Below are 22733 nucleotides of genomic sequence, written 5' to 3' on the forward strand. Positions count from 1 at the left end.
GAAGGCACTGCTTCTTATCCAAAGGAAAGACAGAAACATGTAATTGTACCCTTCCTTTAAAACCAGGTTTTAGTCCTTTCCTGTGCGTTACAGATCACACGTTATTTTACACTGGAAGCTTAGTGCTAAAATCTGAAATTTCAGGGCCAAGTTCTGCTCTTAGATACACACGCACAACTCCAATGAACTCAAAGAGAGCTGTGTTCATATGTTTAGCAATGGAATTTGGCCCTAAATATTTAAACATTTATTCAGAGGAAAAAAAGCTTCTCTGATACATTTGTATCTCATATCTAATGTACACAGATTATCACCACTGGGTACCCACATTAAGGGATAAAAAGTTTTGGGGAACCATAAACTCAGCATTCTACCTGCTCTGTGCAGTCAAATAACATGAATTTGTTTCAGAACACTGAGGAAATTAAATCCGTAGCAACCTGTGGCTGATGTTATTTATTCTGCAGTCCAGGAGTAATTTGATGCAAATTCCTGGCACTATTCCTATATTTCAAGAAATTACTGTTTTGAATGGACGGATTTTGGAAATTTTCATTATATTAATATGTAATCCAGAAAGAACTAATGTCCTCTGCTTATATTTCCTTTGCAGAGGAAAGCTCAGTATTCTGGCTAGTTCTCACTTATCTTTCATAAGGCTTAAGACAGGAGTCCATAATAACCTAAACATGTCATGTGGAAATGGTTAACATGAGGATCCCACCTGCTCTCCATGGCAAAACGACCTCAGTTGTATTTTTCTTAAGGATATAAAGGATTCAGAATCCGGCAAATTTTCTCCAAGCAACATAATCCTCCAATTTGTATATCTAATATAGGTAAACAATAACTATATATACATGTTATTTTCCTTGGACAAATGACAGCTAAAGGGGAGCTGAGTTCCAGGTTAAGACACCTAAATTTGGTTGTCTGCAATGTAAATGTTTACATTTAAGCTAGCTGTTTAAGCTCTCATTATATTCAGTATTGATTTAAGCCTCAATTCACTTGCCAAAAATTCTCTAGAGCCACTGTAGATGCCTTGGGCTACCTAAGAAATTGCCATGGGGCTGGCACATGTAAGTCAGGACCTACATAGAGCCCTTTACTCTTTGGAAAGGCAGATGGAGGCCAGACAACATCACCCAGACTACCTGACATAGATAACTAAACTCAGGCCTAGCAAACTCAACAACCAAACATAGATGTCTGCTTTTAGTTGAACCGAACTGGTCTCTTGTCTACACTGACCATGTTGACTGTGAGGGCAAATTGGTGAAGGGTTTGGAGAGGAAGCTGTATGAGGAGCAGCTAAAGTCACTGGGTTTGTTCAGCCTGGAGAAGAGGAGACTGAGGGGAGAGCTCATGGCGGCCACAGCTTCCTCACAAGGGGAGGACGGGCAGGCGCTGAGCTCTTCTCTTTAGAAACCAACAACAGAACCTGAAGGAATGGCAGGAAGATGTGCCAGAGGAGGTTTAGGTTGGACATGAGGAAAAGGTTCTTCATCCAGAGGGTGCTGGAGCACTGGAACAGGCTCCCCGGGGAGGTGTCATGGCCCCAAGCCTGACAGCGTTCAAGAAGAGACTGGACAACGTTCTCAGACACACAGTGTGAATGGTGGGCTTGTCCTGTGCATGGACAGGAGTTGGACTCCATGATCCTCGTGAGTCTCTTCAAACTTGGGACATTCTGTGATTCTATGACTGGGTTTCCATTGACTATAATTGGAACCTAAACACAGCCCATATGTAGACACCTAATTTTAGGTGACTGTACCTGAAACTGAAACCTACTCCTGATACCACAGTTGCCCAAATATATACTGTTTTTAGAGTAATCACTATACTTTTAGTTCAACCAAGGTCAAGCTGCTTTGGTTTTGCATTTTGTGCAGCATGGTGTTTTCAGTAAAATGGTGGCAGGCAGGACAGCAAGAGTAATAGGGAAGTCTGATTACACAGATGATTAATCTCTCTTGATGTCATTTTGCTTTAGTGAGTTTCTTGAGATCCGTATGGACCATGTTTAGTTAAAGCTGCTCCCTGCTCCCTTGGCTCTTTCCCTTGCTTGGGAGAACTGGAGCTTTGTCTCCTCTTTACTGCTCTGATTTTTAGGTGACCAGAACATCGACGATACTGCCAGGGTACTCTTTTCAGAGCTGTATTGTTCTTGTGCACAGTCAGCTTCCTAAGAAAGATTCTGCACTAAGACTTAATTTCTGTTGTTAGAGCCTTTTGGCTGGAGCTCTCTAATCCCAGAGGTCACCCCCAAATATCTCTGGCTATAGAAGTGCAATGCAGGATGTTGCCAAAATGCTGTGACTATTGTAGAAAGTAGGTAGGACCAACAGCATGTGCAGGATTGTGAATTTATTAATAAACATAGAATCAGAATCATTTTGGTTGGAAGAGACCCTCGAGATCAAGTCCAACCATTAACCTAACTCTAGCACTAAACCATGTCCCTAAGAACCTCATCTAGGTGTCTTTTAAACACCTCCAGGGATGGTGACTCCACCACTTCCCTGGGCAGCCTGTTCCAATGCTTCACAACCCTTTCTGTGAAGAATTTTTTCCTACTATCCAATCTAAACCTTCTCTGATGCAACTTGTGTCATTTCCTCTCATCCTATCACTTGCTACTTGGGAGAAGAGACCAACACCCTCCATGTTACAACCTCCTTTCAGGTAGTTGTAGACAGCAGTAAGGTCTCCCCTCAGCCTCTTTTTCTCCAGGCTAGACAGCCCCAGTATAGAATCATGAATCATGACTAGGTTGGTCTTCTATCCAGGTCTTGCATCAGTGCTAAGAAGGTAAATCAAGAATGATCCAGGACCAAGGAATTCTTTGCTGGTACAAACCCTGATTTTGGTTTGCTCTGGTGGTTATCTTGGTTGAGATCAAAACCTCAAGCGTTACATCAGATAACATATACAAGTATTAGCATAAATTTCCTTGCTTGTGTGTGGAAACTCCCAACCTCATTTGTGGAAGCCATGGTTTTGAACAGCGTACACTAAACCAGCCTTACTTAAGCTATAGCCGCAGTCAGGGCAGTTGATTGGAGAGGCTGATGGTGTCACTGGCTGGAAACAGGACCCCCTTCTAGGCAGATTTTCTTCAAGTGAATTGACAGTCAGGAACAAAACTCTGCTTTTATCGTATTTTTTACTTTATTCCTATGCTGCTTACTTAAGGGCATGTCTACGGCGCTGGCGTCCGAGAGCAGTGTTAATACATGTGAAAAATGACTACTACAGGTTGAAGCTCTTGGTCACAACTGGATTACACAACACAAACTTCTGTCTTCATAATCACAGTGCTACCTAATTCTGTTTCTCCCTGTCTTCAACTTCCAGGCACTGGAATTGCCTTGAATCCATTTTGGCACAGAATACATCATTATTTTCACATTGTGCTGGTCTACTCTCCTGCTTTTATCCATATGAGCCAGGAGTGAATAAGAGTTGGCAACTTCATACTCGACTGTTATATAGCTGAGTACACTTTAATCAGCGCCCTAATAAATAGCACGCCCAATTAATTGGGACATTTGCCAGCAAATGAATTCAGTGCCTGTAAATGATGGATAAATAGCATGCTCGCTGTTGTCTGCGAGCATTATTTGTTGTAATTAACAGGTAGGATTTGGTGTTCGCTGGCATGTGTTTCCTCAGTAGCACTCTGCTCACTTTTGAGTAAGCTCGCTGTTCCAGTGCAGCTGCTAAAAATAAATAAAGGACAGATTTCCCTTTCAGTACTTGCCTAAATCAATGTAGTGCTTTTGTATTTAAAAAATAATAAACGTAATCCATATATTTTTACGTATTACATTTCTAATATTGTTTTGAGGATAAAAGTGGTAATTTAATTAGCACGTTTCTGTTTTAGTTAGTATAGCAAACAAGATTTTGCCATGCTATGGAATAATTTATAATAAAGGGAGCAATTTCTGTTGCAGCTTTCTAATGCTAACTTTTTACCAGGGGTTGCATGGTGGTTTGCTTTAAAGTGGTATTTCCTTGAGGGAGATCCACAGAAGTACAATCGATTTTCTGAAACTGCTATATGCTATGATTAACTGTATGCATGTGACACTTTCTCTTATTTGGACATCCTTTGCCAATTAATTAAATAAAATTGAACATAGCAAACCTTTCTAATCCCTGAATTCCTCACAGATTGCTTTAATGGAGACTGAAAAAAAATCATTGGAAGTAAACGAATATGAAAAGGAAAAGGGTACTGGGGAAATCTCAACAAGGGAACTTAAAACCCAGAATGGCCATGGATCAGCAAAGGTTAGAAACTTTTGTGTCATTAAAGAAGAACATCATTTGTGGGTTATCTGAAAAGAACTGTCCATGTTGGCATTTACTTTGACTTGTTGGCGGGTGGAAAAGAAACCGCCCTGTACCACCGCATACGGCTCCTTATTAGTTGTGGTTTCTGCAGAGGCTCTGTCTCTTTGGAGCACGGAGGATTTTTTTCATTACATAATCTGGATACTTTCTCTCTCTCTTTTTTTTTTTTAAATAGATTGATTTTTTTTTTCTCTTGTGTGTGTAAATTCTCCTTGCACCAATGCCTCTATACTGAGGTTATTATGCCAAAGGAATGCGAGCATCTAGAGTAACAATGGTTCATTTTCCTTTAATGACTTTGTCGACAGGATGGAGACATTTTTGTGGTGTGATGAATTCACTCGGTCTCCCGTTGTGTTTTCTCCACATGCTTTGGAAACTGTCTCTCTCTCTTTCTCCGAGAATTGTGGCCATCCACTCCAGCAAGAGCTTCATTACTTTATATTCATTGTATTTAAATGACACCCCAGTGGTACTGACCTCCTGGGATGATTGATGTAAATTATATGCTATGTAGGGGAAAATAAAATCTCTTTCTGACTTTTTATGTTCTGCAGAGAAATAAAAAGTGAAAACAAATGACAGAGAAAATCAGGCCTATGCAAAGTGAAACTTTGTAAGCTATGGTTGGAGCAGACGCCAGTTCGTAAAAGTGCTGAGACAGTTTATAATGACCTTACAATCTGCAAGGTGACCTGAAAAGGGTTTTGGTTCTGTGTAATGCATAACAAAATCTCGATCATTTTTAAAAATTTTTTTTCCTGTCTGTGAAGAATAGTAAGAATTCAGGCTCAAGAAGGGATCAGCCATTGCATGTTCACCAGCAGTAATGCACAGTACTAGAAGGTACACTGTGCTCCTGTCCTCTTCCCGCACGTCTTCTAGTAATTTTTTTTGGTACAGATTTAATATTCCATAGCCAGCAAGTATCTATCTTGCCTAATTACTCTGCTGAGAATTATCACCTATAGAAGCGGCAATGGAGGGAATGTTCTTTCCTCAGCTCAGCTCAGCATCGGGCAGTAACTTCAATCACTTCTGAACTGGCCACCTCTCACTGTGGGCAAGAGAGTTTTGTGCAGCAATTTGTCAGAATTTGTCAGAAAATATTCTGACTGTGCTTTTTCAGGCACCTCACCAAGTCACGCTGCCTCTACACAAGCTCCTGGAAATTACATGGTTCATAGTGGACATGATCAACTGTATTATCCCAGTAATTCCCTTATTAAAATTACCATATATAATTGGCATAGTAATTTCTCTATTTTCTATGTTTTCCTGTTAGCCTGTCCTACAAACTCTGTTATATGTAAAGATATGCATGGTACATATCATAGACATGTCAGCAATATGCTGCCTTGCCTTCCTCAATTTAATGTAAGGTTTTGGCAAATCACAGAATTCAGCTGAAAACTTGAGTTGCCTCAAGGAAGACTGCAGCATCTTTCATAACTTGACAAAACGCTTCGATTCTCATTTTTGCTGGGAAAATGCTTATCAATAACCCTGCTTTGGCTGGGGTTGCCCAGGTCTTTTAAAATATATAGCAGGAAGGAATAGGTCAGGCCATCCTCCTCGCGGCAATAACGAGACTTCACTGGGCTTGCAAGAATCAGCAGTGTGAGGCCTCTTATTTTCTAGGATATTATCTTAGCTGCTTGGTGCTTTTCCCTGCTGCTGTCAGCGCTTGGGCTGGTATTGGCTTTACTTTCGTAATAGTAAGCAAGAGCAGAAGGGAGAGAGTCTGGCAGCACTCGACAGCATCGCCCCGTCTTTCTGCATCTGATGTGAGAGGTGGGAACAGGAAACATCTAAAGTGAAGGGGACTGATAGGGTATTTACACAAAGTAGTAAGAAGGATGCTACAATGTATATATACCAAGTCTCTGAGCTGTCAGTTTCTTAGGATGAATTGTAGTAGAAATAATATAGAACCTGTTCACTGTGCAGGAAGAAATTTGAATTAAAAGATGGACTGAGAAGAGCAAAGCAATATACAGACCATGACCTTGGAAGTTACCCTGCAAACCTTTGAGTAAAACCAAGATTTCTGCATATGTGGTGAAGAAAGCACTAACAGTTACTCCATTTACCTCCGTTGGTCACATTTATTAATTCCAGTTTATACCATGGTACAATTCAGCCTGTCTCCTAACAAACCTGTGCATATACTGGCAGATGAGTGGGGTGACTGAACAAAGCTGACAAAAACCTACAGTTCGGAGTAAGAAAAGGTTAAAAGAACGGAAGATTAAAAGAAGAAGGGAAAAGTAGGTTAAATGCTCCAGCTTGCCTGGTTGTACCCTTTCCCATCAACCTGTTGAGCTGACAGGACACAGTGAGAGAAAAGCCACCATTTCCAGGAAAGACGTAAAATGTAGGCCCTGCTTATAGATGGAAGGTATTTAAGCACCTTCATGCATTTACACACCCTGGTAATGTTGAAGTAGTGCAACTTGCTTTGTCACACTAAGGATCCACTGTTATTTCCAAGGGCAAAAACATACGCAGAGAGCTATTTTAGGCAATGAGGGGAAGACATTGTACTGTTTAACATCTTTATGGTGCTGCAGCTGCAGAGATGAGAGAAGGCTCTGGAGAGACCTTATTGTGGCCTCTCAGTACTTAAAAGGGGGACAGACTTTTTAGAAGGGTGTGTTATGACAAGACAAGGGGCAATGGTTTTAAAACTAAGAGGTCAGGTCAGACACGATGTAGAATTTTACACTGAGGGTGGTGAGACCCTGTCCCAGGTTGGCCAGAGAGGTGGTGGATGCCCCACCCCTGGAGACATCCCAGGCCAGGCTGGACGGGGCTCTGAGCAACCTGAGCTGGGCGAAGATGTCCCTGCTCATGGCAGGGGTGGCACTGGATGAGCTTTGAAGGTCCCTCCCAACCCAAACTATTCTGTGATTCTGTGAGTGTGTGCTGGTATATACACTGAGTCCTGACACGTGTATTAAGTCCACACATCCCCCTGCTATGGGAGATCCTACCTCGTCTCCCAAACCCTCCCCTGGAGCATCTTATCGCCACTCTGCACAGCCGCCCGGCGCTGAGGGGGGAGGCGGCTGCTCATGGCCGCCCCTCCCTCCCCTCAGCCGCCAGGCAGCACCTGCGGGAGGCGGCCCAGGGAGAGCGATCCCGGGTCTGGCTGAGGAGAGCTGAAAGGAACCGAAAGGAGCTGGAGGGATAAGCGGGAGGAAGCGCCGAGGAGCCCCGCCCCTCGCCCTGGGAGGCCGCGGCCGCCACACAGCAGATGGAGGCGGCGACGCGCCACGGCCCGTGTGTGGCGGAACCGGTTCCTCCCCCCGCGGGCGGCGCCATGTTACCCCCCCCTCCCCAGCGTGTGCGCCTCAGCGGCCGTGGCGGAGGCGGTTGGCGTGGTGGGGCGAGCAGAGAGAAAAACGCCGTTTTTTCTCGTCCCCTTCATTTGGTGCCTCGGTCCAAGCAACGCGTGGAGGGGAAGGGACGAGGTTCAGTTGCTGCCACTCGCTTTCCCCTCCGGGATAACCGCACACGGGGTGGGGGGAGCGGGCACTACCGAGCCAGGCTGCTCCTTCCTCCCTCCCTCCCTTGCTTCCTCCTTTCCCTGCACATCTCAGCCGCCTCCTCCTCCTCCACACGTCCCCCGGGGTGAGCCTTTGAGTGAGTCACCAGCGAGGGCACCGCAATTAAGACAATGTGTCGCTGTTATAACTAACTTGGCGGGGGCTGCTCGTTTTGTAAGGGCCTTAAATATTAACCTGGCGGGTTCCAGTCAGCGATAACCTGTGCAGCGCTGCAGGGCGGGCGGGGGTTGCTTGTGTGTGTGGGGCTGTGTGTGTGTGGGGGCCGCTGCTAACTCCATCTATATCCGCGGTTTTGCGTTTTTCTAGGTGGTGCTGGCCCAGGTTTGAGCAGCAGCGTGTGGAGCGTAACCTGTGCGGGGGTACGTGGCTGGTAACCGTGTAAAGAGGCTTCTCACGTAAAGCCATTCGGCTCGCTATCGAAGCCAAGGTGCTGGGTGCCTTCAAACCCAGGCAGGGATGTTGCCTGGTACTCGTCTGCTAGCTCGCCCCCCAGCTCTACAGCCCCCTAACCATGGGATTTGGGGCTGATTGCGTCTGGGAGGTCACAGCAAACGGCTCCTGCCACGTTTCGCTCTTGGCAATGGTTTTCTCATGGCCTGTGGTGTCGTTACACGTGCTGGACCCTGCCCTGTTCGTTTCATTGTCTGGCAGCTGACCTTGAAGGCATTCCTAAAACTTTTAATTGCAGACTTAGAATTATGTGAGTTAGGCCAGGCTTTGGCCTGCCATCTGCCTGGTACTGCTGGATATTGTTAATTTCTTATTGTTGCTCTGCTGCTGTGAAATGTCAATAGTTTGTAAGTTTCTCTGGAGGAAGTGGATCTGATTTATTTTGCACAAACAAGGGTGGTGATTTATTAATAATATAATCCTGTAATATTCCTTATAGAATTTGTTAATCCATACAGAAATTACTGGTGAATGCTAAACCCATAGGAATAACAGCTGATCTAGAAGAATACTCTGTGTAGTGGTTTTGCCACTCACTGTATTTTTATACATCTTATGTACAGATCAACTGCTTGTAAGTTTCTAGAAATTACACAAATGAACGCTTTGCAGTCTATGAATGCAAAGCCCAATGTACATGCGAAATATTTATTACTGTGTGTGTGACGCAGAGGTAAGAACCTGATGTTGCGGACAACCAAGTCTGCTGTTTGGCATTAGTATTAATTATTTATTGTGAGACATTTGATTTCCTAAGTGAATCGTTTCAAGGTTTGCAGTGGTGTTGGCAATGTGCTTAATTTTTCTTTGGAAGTTTTTGATCTAACGTCATGTTCGTTCTTGGTACAGTCCTCTCTTTCCCTTTGGCTTAAGGCTGTACCATGTACAGTGCTGACTTGGCAGGGTTTTGTGTGTCCTCCCTTTCGCCCTTTTTGCATACATTTCTTCATTGTTGGCCAGATCCAGGTGGCATGGCAGGCAGTGTCAGTCTTTCTGACTTTGCACAGGCTCATATCTGCATGTTATTAATACAGAAATAAGATTTTATTTTAATCTTGACTCCTTTTTGTCCTGCGTATTGTTGCTGTGTACATGGGAATGCTGATGTTAAAAGTATGGTTTCCAACTGTAACAGTATTTATTCATGTCTTCCTAGAGCCCCATCTCTGTGAGTCTTGTGGAAGTGTGAAAATGTTAGTTTTCCCTTAGATAAAGAAATTCTTAGCCATGATGATTCTGAAGAAAAGCTTGAGGTCTAACCAGAATATGCTAAGAAGGCCAGAGGAAAAACTCAGTGTCATGACTCTGAGGAGTAACCAAGAAATCCTTCTATGCTTTACTGGCATTTTACTTAGAATTTTCAAATGTATGGATTTGGAATCACTGCTTAAGGTTCAACAGGATTCAGTAGCCTTTAGGTTACTTGCTAAGCCTCTGAGTGTCATAACCAACTGAATTAGTCTCTTGGGCTCAATTCTGAATAGCATAGAATGGAGCTGTCTGGAATCTGATTAGTCAATTAGTAACTTGTCAGCATAAGCAAGCTATAATTTAGTAAGCTACCTGTGTTTTAAGAGTTACTTACATATAATAGTCTAGGGCAACGCTGAACGTTGTTGGCGTTGTTATTGCTGTTCTGATGTGATGCCCTTAAGCAGCGAGACCAACTAGACAATGTCTTTCTAGGTCATTATTGCAAGGGTTTTTTTAAGGCACGAGGCCAAATCCAAGCAGCGTAATTATACCATAGAAACTAATTGAGTTGATGCTCTTGTTGCTATTGTGAAATATCCAGATGTATAGGTATACAAAGTATGTAAAGAAAAGGAAACTAGTTAGGCCTGTGTTCTCATGGAATGAGGCAGTAGTGACTGAGATATGAGTTTATCTGGAGCTGATCAGAAAACTGCATGTCAAAGGTACTGAAAATGATACTGATTAGGTCTGTAATCTGTGTTTCAGATACCTGGCATTCGTAGTGCTCCTTGTAATCATTATTCATTTGAAGTAATCTTAGTGCATATTAATTTGCAAGCTAAAGCAGAATGAATTTATATTTATAAATAATCTCTGGCTTTTCTCTACCCCTATATTTTGCATACGTTTGAAGTATTACATTCGATTACAATCAGTCATTTACAGAGTCAACTGCAAAGTTTCTAGTTCACGCAGCTTCTTAAACTGTCATAGAAGAAGTAGCAGTAATGGCAAAAAGAGGCCAAGAGCTTCTATGAAAGAGGTGATTTGGAGCACCTTGGTATTGGCCTCACTCTTGCTAGCATCTCTCAGGTAAATCATAAGAATTATCAATACAGCTCTCAAGTGTTAAGTGCTTTTAAAAATCATGTGCTTAAATAGCAAAGAAAAAAAAGCGTATTTCCAAGTAAACAAGAATACATTTTAGCAGAAACCTATTGCACATCATCTGTGACTGTGAGATCTCTGAAAGGAGTTGGTGTCCCAAAAGCTACTGACTTGCTGTTAGATCTACTTCTTCAAGAACTAATTTTCATGGTTGTAATTAATATTAAAGCCATGGCTGTAGTTTTCCTCATGCTCTGTGTTGGGCAAATAAGCAGTAATGGAGGAAAACATTTTCTGCTCTAGAGAATTTAGACTTACGGTGGCAAGCAGTGATTTCAGAAAGAGTAAGAATTAAATACTAAGAATTGGAGGAAATTCTTATAATCTCAGCTATGTGTTTCACTAGTCATTCTTAATGAGGGATTTTTTATACATACATTGATGCCCTAACTTGAGGGGAGCAATGAGACAAAGTATGAAATTCCTGATATGCTAGAATGTTCAATTAAGGTCAAGGTGGAACTATATTATGAAATCAACTGTATTTTGAGTAGTGAACTAAACACAGCTCAGGGTGATGTGAAAGGAGGTGGAGTGATGCAATCAGTGTGACAGGTTGGGAAAATAATGCCACCTTGGAAGGAGTTGAACAGGTGAAGGCAGGTGCAGGTCTAGAGAGAGAAATTATACCCAGGAACATATAGATTAAAGCCAGTGGTAATGAGGGGGTAAACTTGGTTGTTGTGCTTTACAGAGAATCCCAAGTGCATTAGCAAAACCTTAAATTCTAAGTTACTTTAGCTGGAACTAAACGTAGATGATGACTAACAGGTTTGCTTGGCAAATGAGCAGTTAAGCCTATTGGCAGAACTAACCTGACATCTGCACATTCATATAGAAATATTTTACTTTTCAGAAAAAGCAAAATACTGAGTAAATTACAGGTTGGGATCTATTCATCTTTGCCTACTGGAGTATGTAAGTTCCTAATGGCTTAAAGCTGTTTTTTATCACTAGACTTGCAAGCACACCTTATATTTCCTTCACTGAAAATTGTCGGTGGTTACCACAGGAAGGTCATGGTCGTGAAATTGCGTGTCTATACAATTATTAAATAATTGGTATGGAAGATTCGGAATGCTGCTAAAATAATGCATTTGGAAAAAAAATAATTGCTGGCCCAAATAAAGTTATGGTTACAGGAGCCAGGTTCTGGAAGCTATGGGAACTCTGCTGTTAGTTACAGTTTGTCTGATCTTTACACTATTTCGTTAAAGCATTTTTAGAAGGAAGAAAAACATAATTGGTGCTTAATTTGCAGTGCCATTAAGTGCCAAATGTGACATGGAGTTCTGCAGAAAGTGCTGCAAGTTCATTTCAGATGGGGGGGAGGTGGGCGTATACATTAGATTAATTTTCCCTGCTGTCTTGGTTAAAAATCAATAAACCACTCACTGCTGGGGAAGGACAGAGCTCTGATTAGACTCCAGTTAGAAACTATGGCAAGTGTTTGTAAACATCTCCAGATGTGGAGGGTACCTCTCATACAACATTATGCTGTATGTTTCTCAGTCTTAAAACAAAATAGTTACATCTGGGTATTAATATTCTTTCAGTAGTCCAGACCATTCTGTGGTCTGTTTCAGAAGAGACTTAAGTAACTGTCATGTCTAACTCATGGATGGACAAATAACAACTTAAAATATGAGGACATGTAATTTTAAGTAAAATACAGCAGTTGTTACGCAGAATAGTCAGAAGATTAGGGTTTAGTCTGTAGTTGGTTAGTGACTTTTCTTTCCCTGCAAAGTCAACGAGAGTTCTGCTTGTTTACTGCTGTCATTTAGGGCCTTTGGTAAAACTAATGCACAAAGATACTTTATTATGAGAAGCAGAAATGGACATTTAGGATTATTTTATCTCCAGGGATGTGGAATGCGACAGTTTTAAAGATAATAAGATGCATTTTATTCTTTGGACCAACATCTATGCTCATATGTATTTGAAATTTTCTTTTACCCTTTGTTATCAGACATGCATGTTTCTTCTATAACTTCTAAATGACTGAACTGCCTTGTAACTGGAAACAGGGAGATGATGTTCAGTTGTTTTCCTCGTATTCGTGTGGGCTTTCCAGGCATATTTCGTTCCAAAAAATAGTGTCATGGTCAAACTTGAGATGCTTATTTGTCTGGGTGGTGAAAGCTGGGCTGCGCATTGACAGCTATGAGATGAATATTTCTTTCTGGCATTCACTTTAAAATAAAGCCATTAGAAGCATCTGGTCTATCAGGTAATAATTGGAAGCTGTAGTAGCAGATGTAATGTGTTATGCCTGCCATGAATAGAGCATGCTTTCCACTTTGTGATACTTTATTAATTAATTAAAAAAATGGAAAAAAAAAAAGCTGAGATTGCATCCCTACTTTTGAACAATATTATTGCGTGCAGACCTGACGCAGATGTGTCACTGCCTGCACACATCCCTTCTGATCCTGCGTTTACTCTGTATGCTACTTGAAAGTTTGTGTCTTTGCTTTGTCTGTTTGGCTTTTAAGAGGCCAATGTTTAGGGAATACGGAAGTTATTCATCTTATTGCCTATAAGCAAACCCATTTTTTAATTGTTATACAACAAGATGATTGTGTTGGCCCTGCACGGGTTAGAGGATGATAAAGGAGTTTCATTATACGTTTTTGAATTGTTGTAAAATACACGTCATCCATGTGCAGTGCTTGTACCAGACCCTTTAGCATGGTTCCAGTTCCAGCCTGCTTGAACAGCTCAGGAGAACTTAAGGACTTCATACTTAGTGTTTCAATTTTCAGGTGTTCCATGCTACTGGGAGAGTGGGTAATCAGCAAAACAATACATGCTCTCCAGTATTTGGTTATGGGTTATTGGGATTTTTTTTTTTTTTTTTTTAATAATTTTAAGCATACACTTAGAAAACCAGCTTTGCATGTGTTTGACAGGGTTTATGGTTGTGTTTTTGTTCTGTAAAAGAAGTTCACTAACAAAAATCAGTTATTTCCTGTAGTTAATTAAGTTCTTACATCTCCAATCCTAGAAGACTGTATCTTAGACTCTTGTCTGCTGGTGATGCCATGATGCAGTAAAATACTCAGTGGTAACAGGCTAGTTAATCTAATTACTCTGAAGTAGAGGATGTGAAAACAAAAGCATTAATTTTAATTTCGTGTTAATTCATAGTCACCTTGGCTTGTGTTTCCTTCCTGTTTTGTTTGGGCTTATATAAAGGGAAATACGTCAGTCTTTAAATTTTTGCATGGTTTCAGGTTATATGCAAAATGTATTCATGAAAGGCAAGAGAACTGATGCAGTAACCTTATTAGATGTATGTTTGATGAATTAGGTTATAGCAGTAAATTTGACTCTAATGTGTTACTTGATGTAAAAATCTGTGCAGGGACACTGCTTTTTTCATTGTAATTCTGCACCTTTTTACTCTATAACAGAAACATCAGATAAAATCAGTGTGAAGCCACTTTTGTTTTAAACGTAAGATTTTTTTTTTGTGAAGTGAAAGCTGTAGTAATATAGATATTTCCTCTTCCTGATTGAATTTAGATCAGCCATTGAACAGAAATGTTGGAGGACTGCGCTGTAGTGACTGGATACACCTTAGATTCTCATGTGATATTTTGACAGTGGTATTGCTGAAAGTATTTGAGCAATATTTCAAAAGATGAAGTTGTTGACTGCATATATATATACATATATTGAGACTGCTTATGTGTGTCCCAAATGATATGAAATAGCTCAGAGATTTAGTGCTCTACAGTTACAGATTAAATGTATAGCCTGTATGTTAAATTCAAGTTTTAGGAGGAGTAAAATTTTAATTCTTAGATGTCTCTCAACTGGATCTTGAATAAATATTATAGATGGATTATACAGGTGGCTAATTGAATGGACAACAATCAGTGTGAGTCAGTATTGCTTGGTAATTCCAGAGTGGATATAGATATGGAGGATGGCTATAAAATGAAAGTCTGCCCTGGAATCTCACCTTGATGAGAAGGCTGGGTCTAAACTTGCTGAGAAATGACTTTTGAGTTTGTTTCCCTCAACTGAAAACTCTTTTGTTCTTCTGATTCATATGGAACAAATAGTTTTCTGTTATGACTCCTAAATGTAAAAGACATTTAGATTACAGTAGACTCTTTAAAATATTTATATGAATGTTTATATATACTTTTAATGTGTATTTTTTACTATACATTTGATTGCAAAATTTTACTGATGTGAAAAGAATTTGTAAAAGCTGGACTTATTTGGATAGGAACTCATAATTACTAGTGCAAATAGTGTTAATCAGCAGTTATCTTCTTGCTAGAGTTCATGATGAAAATACGGCATGTTGAAATAATCTGTGACCTAATCTGAACATCTGAATTCATTTTGTAGGATATGGCAGACAGCTGCATTTCAGTTCAGAGCTAAAACAAATACACCGTATTGACCCATTGAAGATTACAGTAGGCTTTTCAGTTCCATGTTAGCTGTACCTATTGAAGAAAATTGATTTGAGAGTGCTTCTGCTTTTGAATGATTCTTTTTTTAATGTCCGGAAGAAAGGAAATAGAACATACGGAGGATGGGACTTTGATGTGTAAAGAAGTTAATTATCTAAAGCATCAAACAAAAAGTGGGCTGTGGAAGTAATTATTGGAAAGGGTCTGATGAAGCCTGACAAGCTGTTGGTTTTTTATGTCAAGAAAATGCTGCGTACACCTGCTTGATTTGAAAGTTAAATCATTTGGTTGCAATAGGAAGACCAAGTTTTTGGTGAAGCGGTAGCTGATAAGCCTTCAGCTCTCAAACCTACTGATACTTATACAGCTGTACGACACTTCAAGTTTTTTTAATTAACTGTTCTTGTCCACTTGGAGGGCAGGAACCTTTAAAAGTATTTACTCCAAAATAGGACACGCATGAATCACGGATGTTATGCTGTGAGGAGGCAACTGTGAAATCGTGTCCCTTATTTTTTAGGGAATTTTGGCAAAATGCTTCATAAATTAGCAGAGCAGATCTTCATGGATCAAGCAAAGTGCCTGCCCTGGATGTTTGAAGAAAAATAACCATGTGTTTTAAATGATGTAGTTAGGTTTTTTAGGAATATTGAACTTAAAAACCCCTTAAGTCTTTGTATGTTACTCAGTTTTTAAACTTGAAGGCACGTATGATTGATACGTTTCAGGGTTTTTTTTCTATAGCTGTTTTGTAGAGTATTAACTCAGGCACTCCCCCAACTACTTGCTCTAGGGTCTGGGTAAAATACAGTTTGCAGGGTATTAATTTATATTTAGGACTATTGATACCGTGGTATTGGATAGAAATATATAGCTACTAAAATAAATCATAATCATTCACAACCAAATAATACACAGTAAAATACATAAAATTTACAAATATTTGGGCTGTTCCTGGCTACCATTGCAGCAGCTTCTTCACTCCCTTCTGCGTGCACATGGAGTTTTTCTGGAAATACTCTGTCACCTTCCTTCATGTTATAGATATTTTATATATATATATATATATATATATATATATTTTAAAACCTCACTAATTTGACTGTTAAGATTCTATGATGCTCTGATTATGGCAGGATCCTGCTAACACTTAAGCCTGGTGTGTAACTGCCCCTGTGATTAAAATCAGACTTCAGTGGGAGTAGATTTGTGATTAAAGTTACACATGTGCATAAGTGCTTGCAGGATGGGGACCTCAATTAGAATCTGCTTGAAGATGAACAGAAGCCTGTGAAAATCTGTTTGAAAGCATTAATAAAAAAGGAAATTTATGTAAATGCAGAAACTTTCTACTTTTGTTGTTCATCCTTATGCTGTTATGCTATTAGCGTTTCAAAACAGTAATCTGTTTGTTACTTTTTGAAAGTATCTTGTGTTTTGTGTCTAGAGTATTGTAAGTTTTCTTAAACCAAAGCATGACATTTGTGATTGATTGCAATGCTTTTAATGGCATTTACTGTAAATCTGGTCATGTACTTTTAGATTGATTTTTAGAAAAGAAAGCTATTTTAACCTTAAATTTTTACACTGGAGAAAGGTAGAATCTTTTTAGAGGTCTTACAGCAAAGCAAACTATATTAACATGTGGTTTTCATTGTCGTTACTACTGGTACTACTAATAGTACAAGAAATGAGCAGCACAGCTCAACTGTTACTAGTGTGCAGCAACCTAGAAGAGGAGGAATTGCAGTGCGAATATATTCTGTTTATCAGGAGACTTACACAGTGTGTGCAGTTCTCTGTTAAAATAATTCTTAAATGGAAAAATGAAACTCCCTATTCTATATTTATAGAGTTTTTCATAATTAGATAAATTTTGATTTGTCAGTGCTTTAGTAAATTCAGTTATTAAAAAAAATGAGATTATTTGAAGGCATTTGACCTTCCTGTTATTAAAGAGGAAAATGTAGATGTGGTAATTACTTCACAGTGTAAGAGTAGAATTGTCCTGGGTTTGGTTTGCAGGATTTTAAATGAGAAATTTGTGTAGAAAAGCCGTAAAATATTTTGTTATAAAAGTAGTATCTTTAGTCATAGAAGTATTACAGTGATGCTCAAGTCCCACTCTTGCTAACACATTTCTGGTTTAAAGACTTAAGTAATATGTGTCCATAAAGTTGGTGTTTTAGAAATGAAGCTTGTGCTTTCAGTGTTCATCAAGTTTTACGTGGCTTTTTCTGAGACTGGATTTTACTCCTCTTAGTCTCAGTGGAGTGGGGATGGATGTGAGTTACTCGTGCTTTGGATGCTGTAGGAAAATAAGAGACTGTTTCAGGTTGCAGGATCCTGGTGTCAATGAATACCTTGTGTTCCAGAATAACAGTGGTTTTTATCTTAACGCTTATCCATTGGTACACCTCAAGTACCTCTAAATGGATTGATGGGATGGTATTTTAAAAAATATCACACATTTTCAGTACTTTGCTTACAGTAAACATCTAGTCTCTTATATTTCTACAATATCTCAGGCTTCTTTTGCAGGCAGAGTCTTTGCAATCAAATCTATCCCGAAAAGCTTTTCTTGCCTTTTGACTATCTAGTGTGAAACATAATATGGTCTCTTTAAAATGAAAGTATTTTAAGTGCTGTTTCTTTGTTTACTCAGATGAGCAGCACTGTGGCCAGCCCGATGTCAACGATTGCCTCGTCAAGTGGCGGAAGAAAATCGACAAGCTTTACGCCTGAATTGCAAAGTATGATGTAAGTAATCAGTCACAATATCTGGTGATATCAATATTTTGTGTGCATCTTTTAGCTGGTTTCTTAGAATGTGTGTATAAGGGTGATGGGGTGAAGAAGAGCAGGTATTACTGAAGGATCTGTTAGTATTTTACTTCTGATATGTGGGGTGAGTTGGATACATTAAGAAAACATATCCTGTATTAAAAGGAAAGTCCTGCTGAGTAAAGACATGTATTTTTAATATTACTTTAGAAGTCATTAGAGAGCTGTATTTCTCAGTCCATCAAAGAAAGCCAAGCTTCTTGTTGTCATATATAGTTATTTTAAAAAATATTCTGTATTAACATCTTTCAGTGCTAATACAGAGAGTTTGACTGCAGAGATCATAATATTGCTGATGAAATTGAAATATGGAACAGTTGTAAATAACTGGGTTTTGAGAGACAGGAAGTAAAGGTGTTAAAAGGACAAGTTATTTGTTGCTGTAAATTAACAGTGGACTCTTAGAAACTCAGTCCCAAGCTGTGATATGATATGACTTTGCAGTTTACAACTTCTAAAATGTTGGACATTATTTAAACAGGTGGGTTTTGTCTATCTTAAAGATATTTGCATAATCAGAAGGATTCCTTGTCTAAGAGTCGTCTTTATCTTGACTGCACTAGGCTGACTGCAAGTCTTCATTTGGTGGAAAGCAACATATTCATCAAAAAGTTTGACCTGCCACTAAACAGCATTTTTTTCCCCTTTCTATATGTACCCAAGACACGGAACAGTTGGGATGGGTGAGGGGAGGAAGTAATGAGCGTGTTTCCATGTGGATTCGTGCTCCTGATTTATCAAACTCTGTAAAGAATATTTCAACCCAGAGCTAAAAGATATCAGACCTTTAAGGCTGCAGATAGAGAGCTTGGCTCTAGTGGCTCATGTCTGAATTGTATATTTTTAAAAGAATATATGACTATGAATGTTACTTATGGGGGAGAGAGTGTGCACATTTGCCATTTGCTGAGGTCAGCTGCACATGAAAGGGAGCTTTGCTTTATGAAATCTTGCAAAATTGTCTTAAAGGATTTTTCCTTCTGTTCATTTGTCAAGAGTTGAAAATGAAACAAAGAAAGCCAGTCCCAGATTACTGAGACATAAATCTGTGGTTTCAGAAGATAGTGGTAATTATTGGCTCATTTCACCGAAGTCTTAGCTCTTGGAGGACTGTCCAAGATGATGCTGAAGATAGGATGAGGTAAAGTAGGATGAACTTAACAGGGAATTAATTTTGGACTACTGATCTCTACTTTGGCAAGTCATTGAAAACACTCAGTATTTGAAAACTTCTTTTTACTCTTTTTTTTTTTTTTTTTTGCTTTTCTTTTTTTGGATATAGGTCAGAATAGTTACAGCATCTACCTTCTGACCCATAGATGGGTGATTACGATTTAATGACAGGGAAATGTTATTTATTAAAACTATGTCTGCGTCTCTGTTGTCACCATGATACTATTGTTTTGGTCATTTTACTCTAGGTCAGTAATCGTTGAATATCTAATAATTTGTTTGCATGTGGCCTTTAATGTATTACTTTGTGTGAGTTAAAATTTTAGATCATTTTATCTGAAATGTTCCATTCCTTTCCTTCCGCTTTCCATCACTTTAGAGCTGAAGATTAGGATAGGAAGAATGTTAAAGCTTTGGTTTTTATTTATATATTTAGAAATAGGTCTGAAGAGATGTAAATATTTTGTTTGCTTGTTGCCTTCAATTACCATAAAGAAGTTAAAAGTATTCCAAGCTTCAGCAGATAATAAATATTTACCTACATAAAAACTGCATTTGACGTAATGGAAATACTTTTGAGTATTAGGAGATACGGGATTTTACACAGATTAATGGTGGTGAGAATAATGCTGTTTTGCTTGTTCTGTCACGTGTCATAGATTTACCTTCACTGTCGTGTAACAACTTCTGATTTAAATTGTTATATGGGCAGTAAATGTGAAGGGAATTACTTGCCTCTGTTAAATTCTACAGAGTTCCCTGTCTGAAAGTAGAAGATGCAATTTGTTTTCAGTTAAACACTCTTAAGAGACTACCAGATTGCTGTTAAGTGGAGCATGGGATGCATTCCACTGGTGTATTTTTCAGTATAATATAAATGAGATAACAAACTGTTTCCTGTGCATTGAATCTTCTGAAGTACTTTGTTACAAACCCAGGGGTTTGCATTACCGTGTTCTTTTTCAGATAGAAAAATATTAGTTCTTTCCTTCAAGAGAATTTTGTTCAGTTATTGTTCACATCTATTACAGTCATCTACACTGGAAAATATATATGTTGTTCTTGGTGGTGAAAATAAGTGTGTGTTTAAAAACCAAAAGAACAGCCATGACGTTTGGGGTCAAACAAGCCTTTGCATCAATGCGGATCAGTATCTGGGGAGCCTGCATTTTATTTAATTGTGGACTTCCTGATAAAGTGTTTTGAAACTACCCTCCCCGCCAGTATACACATGATTCTGTCAGAACGGAGAAGTTATTGTTGGCCATACAAATGGAAGAAATAGACATTTTCATTTTGCTTCAGAATGGGTTCTACTTTGAAAGCTATGCAAACAGATCTGTGCTTTACAGTAATAATTTTCAGTTTTATTAAACTAGTAGGAATTGAAGAAATTCCTTGAATGTAACAAGCACATTGAAAGTTACATTTTTATTGTTTGCTGGAAGAAAGGGAGACTTTCGAAATGATAAAGTGCCAGGGATGAAGCATGTGGAGGAAAAATGACAGCTGTTTCTTTTGGCCAGGACTGCAAAATGAAGTTGCCACTTTAAAATAACTTTTCAGGCTCTGACAGAAGCTGACATTTTTTTTATAAACTACATAATTTAGGAAGATACAGATTTCTCCCATTTTGGCAATTCACAACAAATCCATCCTGACATCTTAAGATCCTGGGAAACAGTGGAGCATTACAGTGCAAAAAAGGTAACAACTTTCCTAAAGAGAAGTAAATAGAGACTGACTGTGCATAGTTTGCAGTTGTGAAGTTGATTAGGATCACCAGTTTCACCTATTGTCGTTCATGTGGAGTAATAGGAAGAGTAACTTCAACTTGTCCTGCCCTTCTCAACAAAAAATGGGTGCAGCAAGAGGATGAACTTGTGAGGAATAAGTCATACAGGGACATTGGGTGCTAATGCAGAATGGCATTTGTTAGTTGGATTTTAGAGTCACAAAGGACAGAAGGAAGGTAGAGAAACCATGTTTTTGAATATCAAATCCTGTTACAATCCAGTAATAAGGTCTGGAAGTCTGTGCATACCAGTGCCTCGCAGTCTGAATTTACAGCACTGAAGTATTGAGTCAGGGTTTGACTCCCTGAAATGCTTAAATTTATATGTAATGTTAAGCTTGGGAATAATCCCATTTCAAGTGAGGAGGTTATTTGTATATTATGTAGGTGACAACTGTTTTTGAACCACTGAGTCAGGGAATGAACTGAATCCTTTTGTAGAATTGTGTCTTTATGATAAGCTCACAAATATTTTTCTGATTTATTTGAGAAGGCAGGAAATGTATAGGAGTCCTGAAAAGAAATCATAAAATATTGCAGAAAAGCTGCCTTAAAATGTATAAAAGTTTTTTGTAGTATACATATGTATTTTTTACTAATAAAATTGTTTTTCCATTAAGAATATTCCAAATGTTTATGTGCATTTGAAGAAATATTTGTGTTTGTTAGAAAAAAAGTCTGTTCTATATGATGTCTAATGCTTGTGTAAATAGTATGAAGTAGAACTGGTCATATTATTTAATATGCTGATTACCTTAGGAGGAATACAGAGCTAAATAAAAGTATCAGACTGTCACAAACCACCCAAATGTGTCAGTTAACAGTGCATTGCCTTTTATACAGATATGTTTGGCTTTTAATTGTTAAAACCTTGGGATTATTTGATATTAATCTTATAAAGAGCATAATGCTATGTAGATCTAGCTCTGACTCCCTCATCCTTTATTTGTATTTGGATGTTTTATTATGTTACCATAGAACTTCCAGCAGTAGGTGTTAATCACGTAAAAGTTTTCAGCACTTCTGGTGCATTTTGCTGAGTTTTGTTTTACATAGATTCATATGGCTGATCTACAACCTGTTTCCAAACCAACTGCTGGCCTGAGGTCGGCTGCACTTAAATTACAGCTCTGCCCAGTAGGTTCACAACCATGATGATTTCTCAGTAGCTGTTAAAATTCATAATTTGGTTGAGACCATCTATTTGTGCTATATGCATTATGTACAGAGTGAATTTCTGGAAACTGATGTTTTATACATTTGTGTTGAACAATTTGTGGATGAAGAAGGAGGATTTTTCCCCTTAGTAAAATATCTTGATTTTTCTAAGCTATTTTAACTACTTACAAACATACTAGTTACTGTGATCTGAAGTTAACTGAGAAGCTGTTTTTATTGATTCAGTGTGTTTTTTTTTTCTCTGAAAAATCTTATACAGAGAGGCCATACTCAAGATTAGTTTAAGTTATCAACAGAATACTTCTAAAAATCACAGAAAATTTTCTAATGGCAAACATATATTTAAACATCAGTTTTCTACACTCAGCAACTTGATCCTGCAGGTGATCCAGTGTTTAGCTTTCCATGTTTCAGTAATTTTATGACAGCTAAAAATTTGTAGGATTTGGCTCCACATTGATGAGAAATCTTTGAATTATATTGTATAAAGTACCATTTAAATTTCCATATTGAAGAGTATGGTTTGTCTACTGAATTTTTTGTGCCTCA

The 22733-nt window shown here is 38.9% G+C and overlaps 2 protein-coding genes across 13 annotated transcripts in view; one reads left to right on the forward strand and one right to left on the reverse strand.

Moving 5' to 3' along the window:
• The window catches only part of RUNX2 (RUNX family transcription factor 2), a 228361-nt gene that overhangs the window by 176559 nt on the left and 29069 nt on the right, over positions 1-22733 (reverse strand). The window lies entirely within an intron of this gene.
• The window catches only part of SUPT3H (SPT3 homolog, SAGA and STAGA complex component), a 285459-nt gene continuing 270253 nt past the window's right edge, over positions 7528-22733 (forward strand). For 2 of the 10 annotated variants that reach the window (XM_082049032.1, XM_082049031.1), the window contains exon 1: positions 17863-17953. Coding sequence is in view for 8 of the 10 variants with exons in the window: in XM_082049036.1 (XP_081905162.1) it covers positions 7628-7844; positions 8247-8299; positions 17859-17953 (365 nt within the window). In the remaining 2 variants the exon portion in view is untranslated. Of the gene's footprint in view, positions 7845-7870; positions 8017-8072; positions 8094-8246; positions 8300-17858; positions 17954-22733 lie in introns of those variants that run through there. The other 8 variants (XM_082049036.1, XM_082049035.1, XM_082049030.1 and 5 more) reach the window with 8 other exon arrangements.

The sequence above is a fragment of the Streptopelia decaocto genome (assembly GCF_964273445.1).
Source record: "Streptopelia decaocto genome assembly, chromosome: 3".
NCBI classification, from domain to species: domain Eukaryota; kingdom Metazoa; phylum Chordata; class Aves; order Columbiformes; family Columbidae; genus Streptopelia; species Streptopelia decaocto.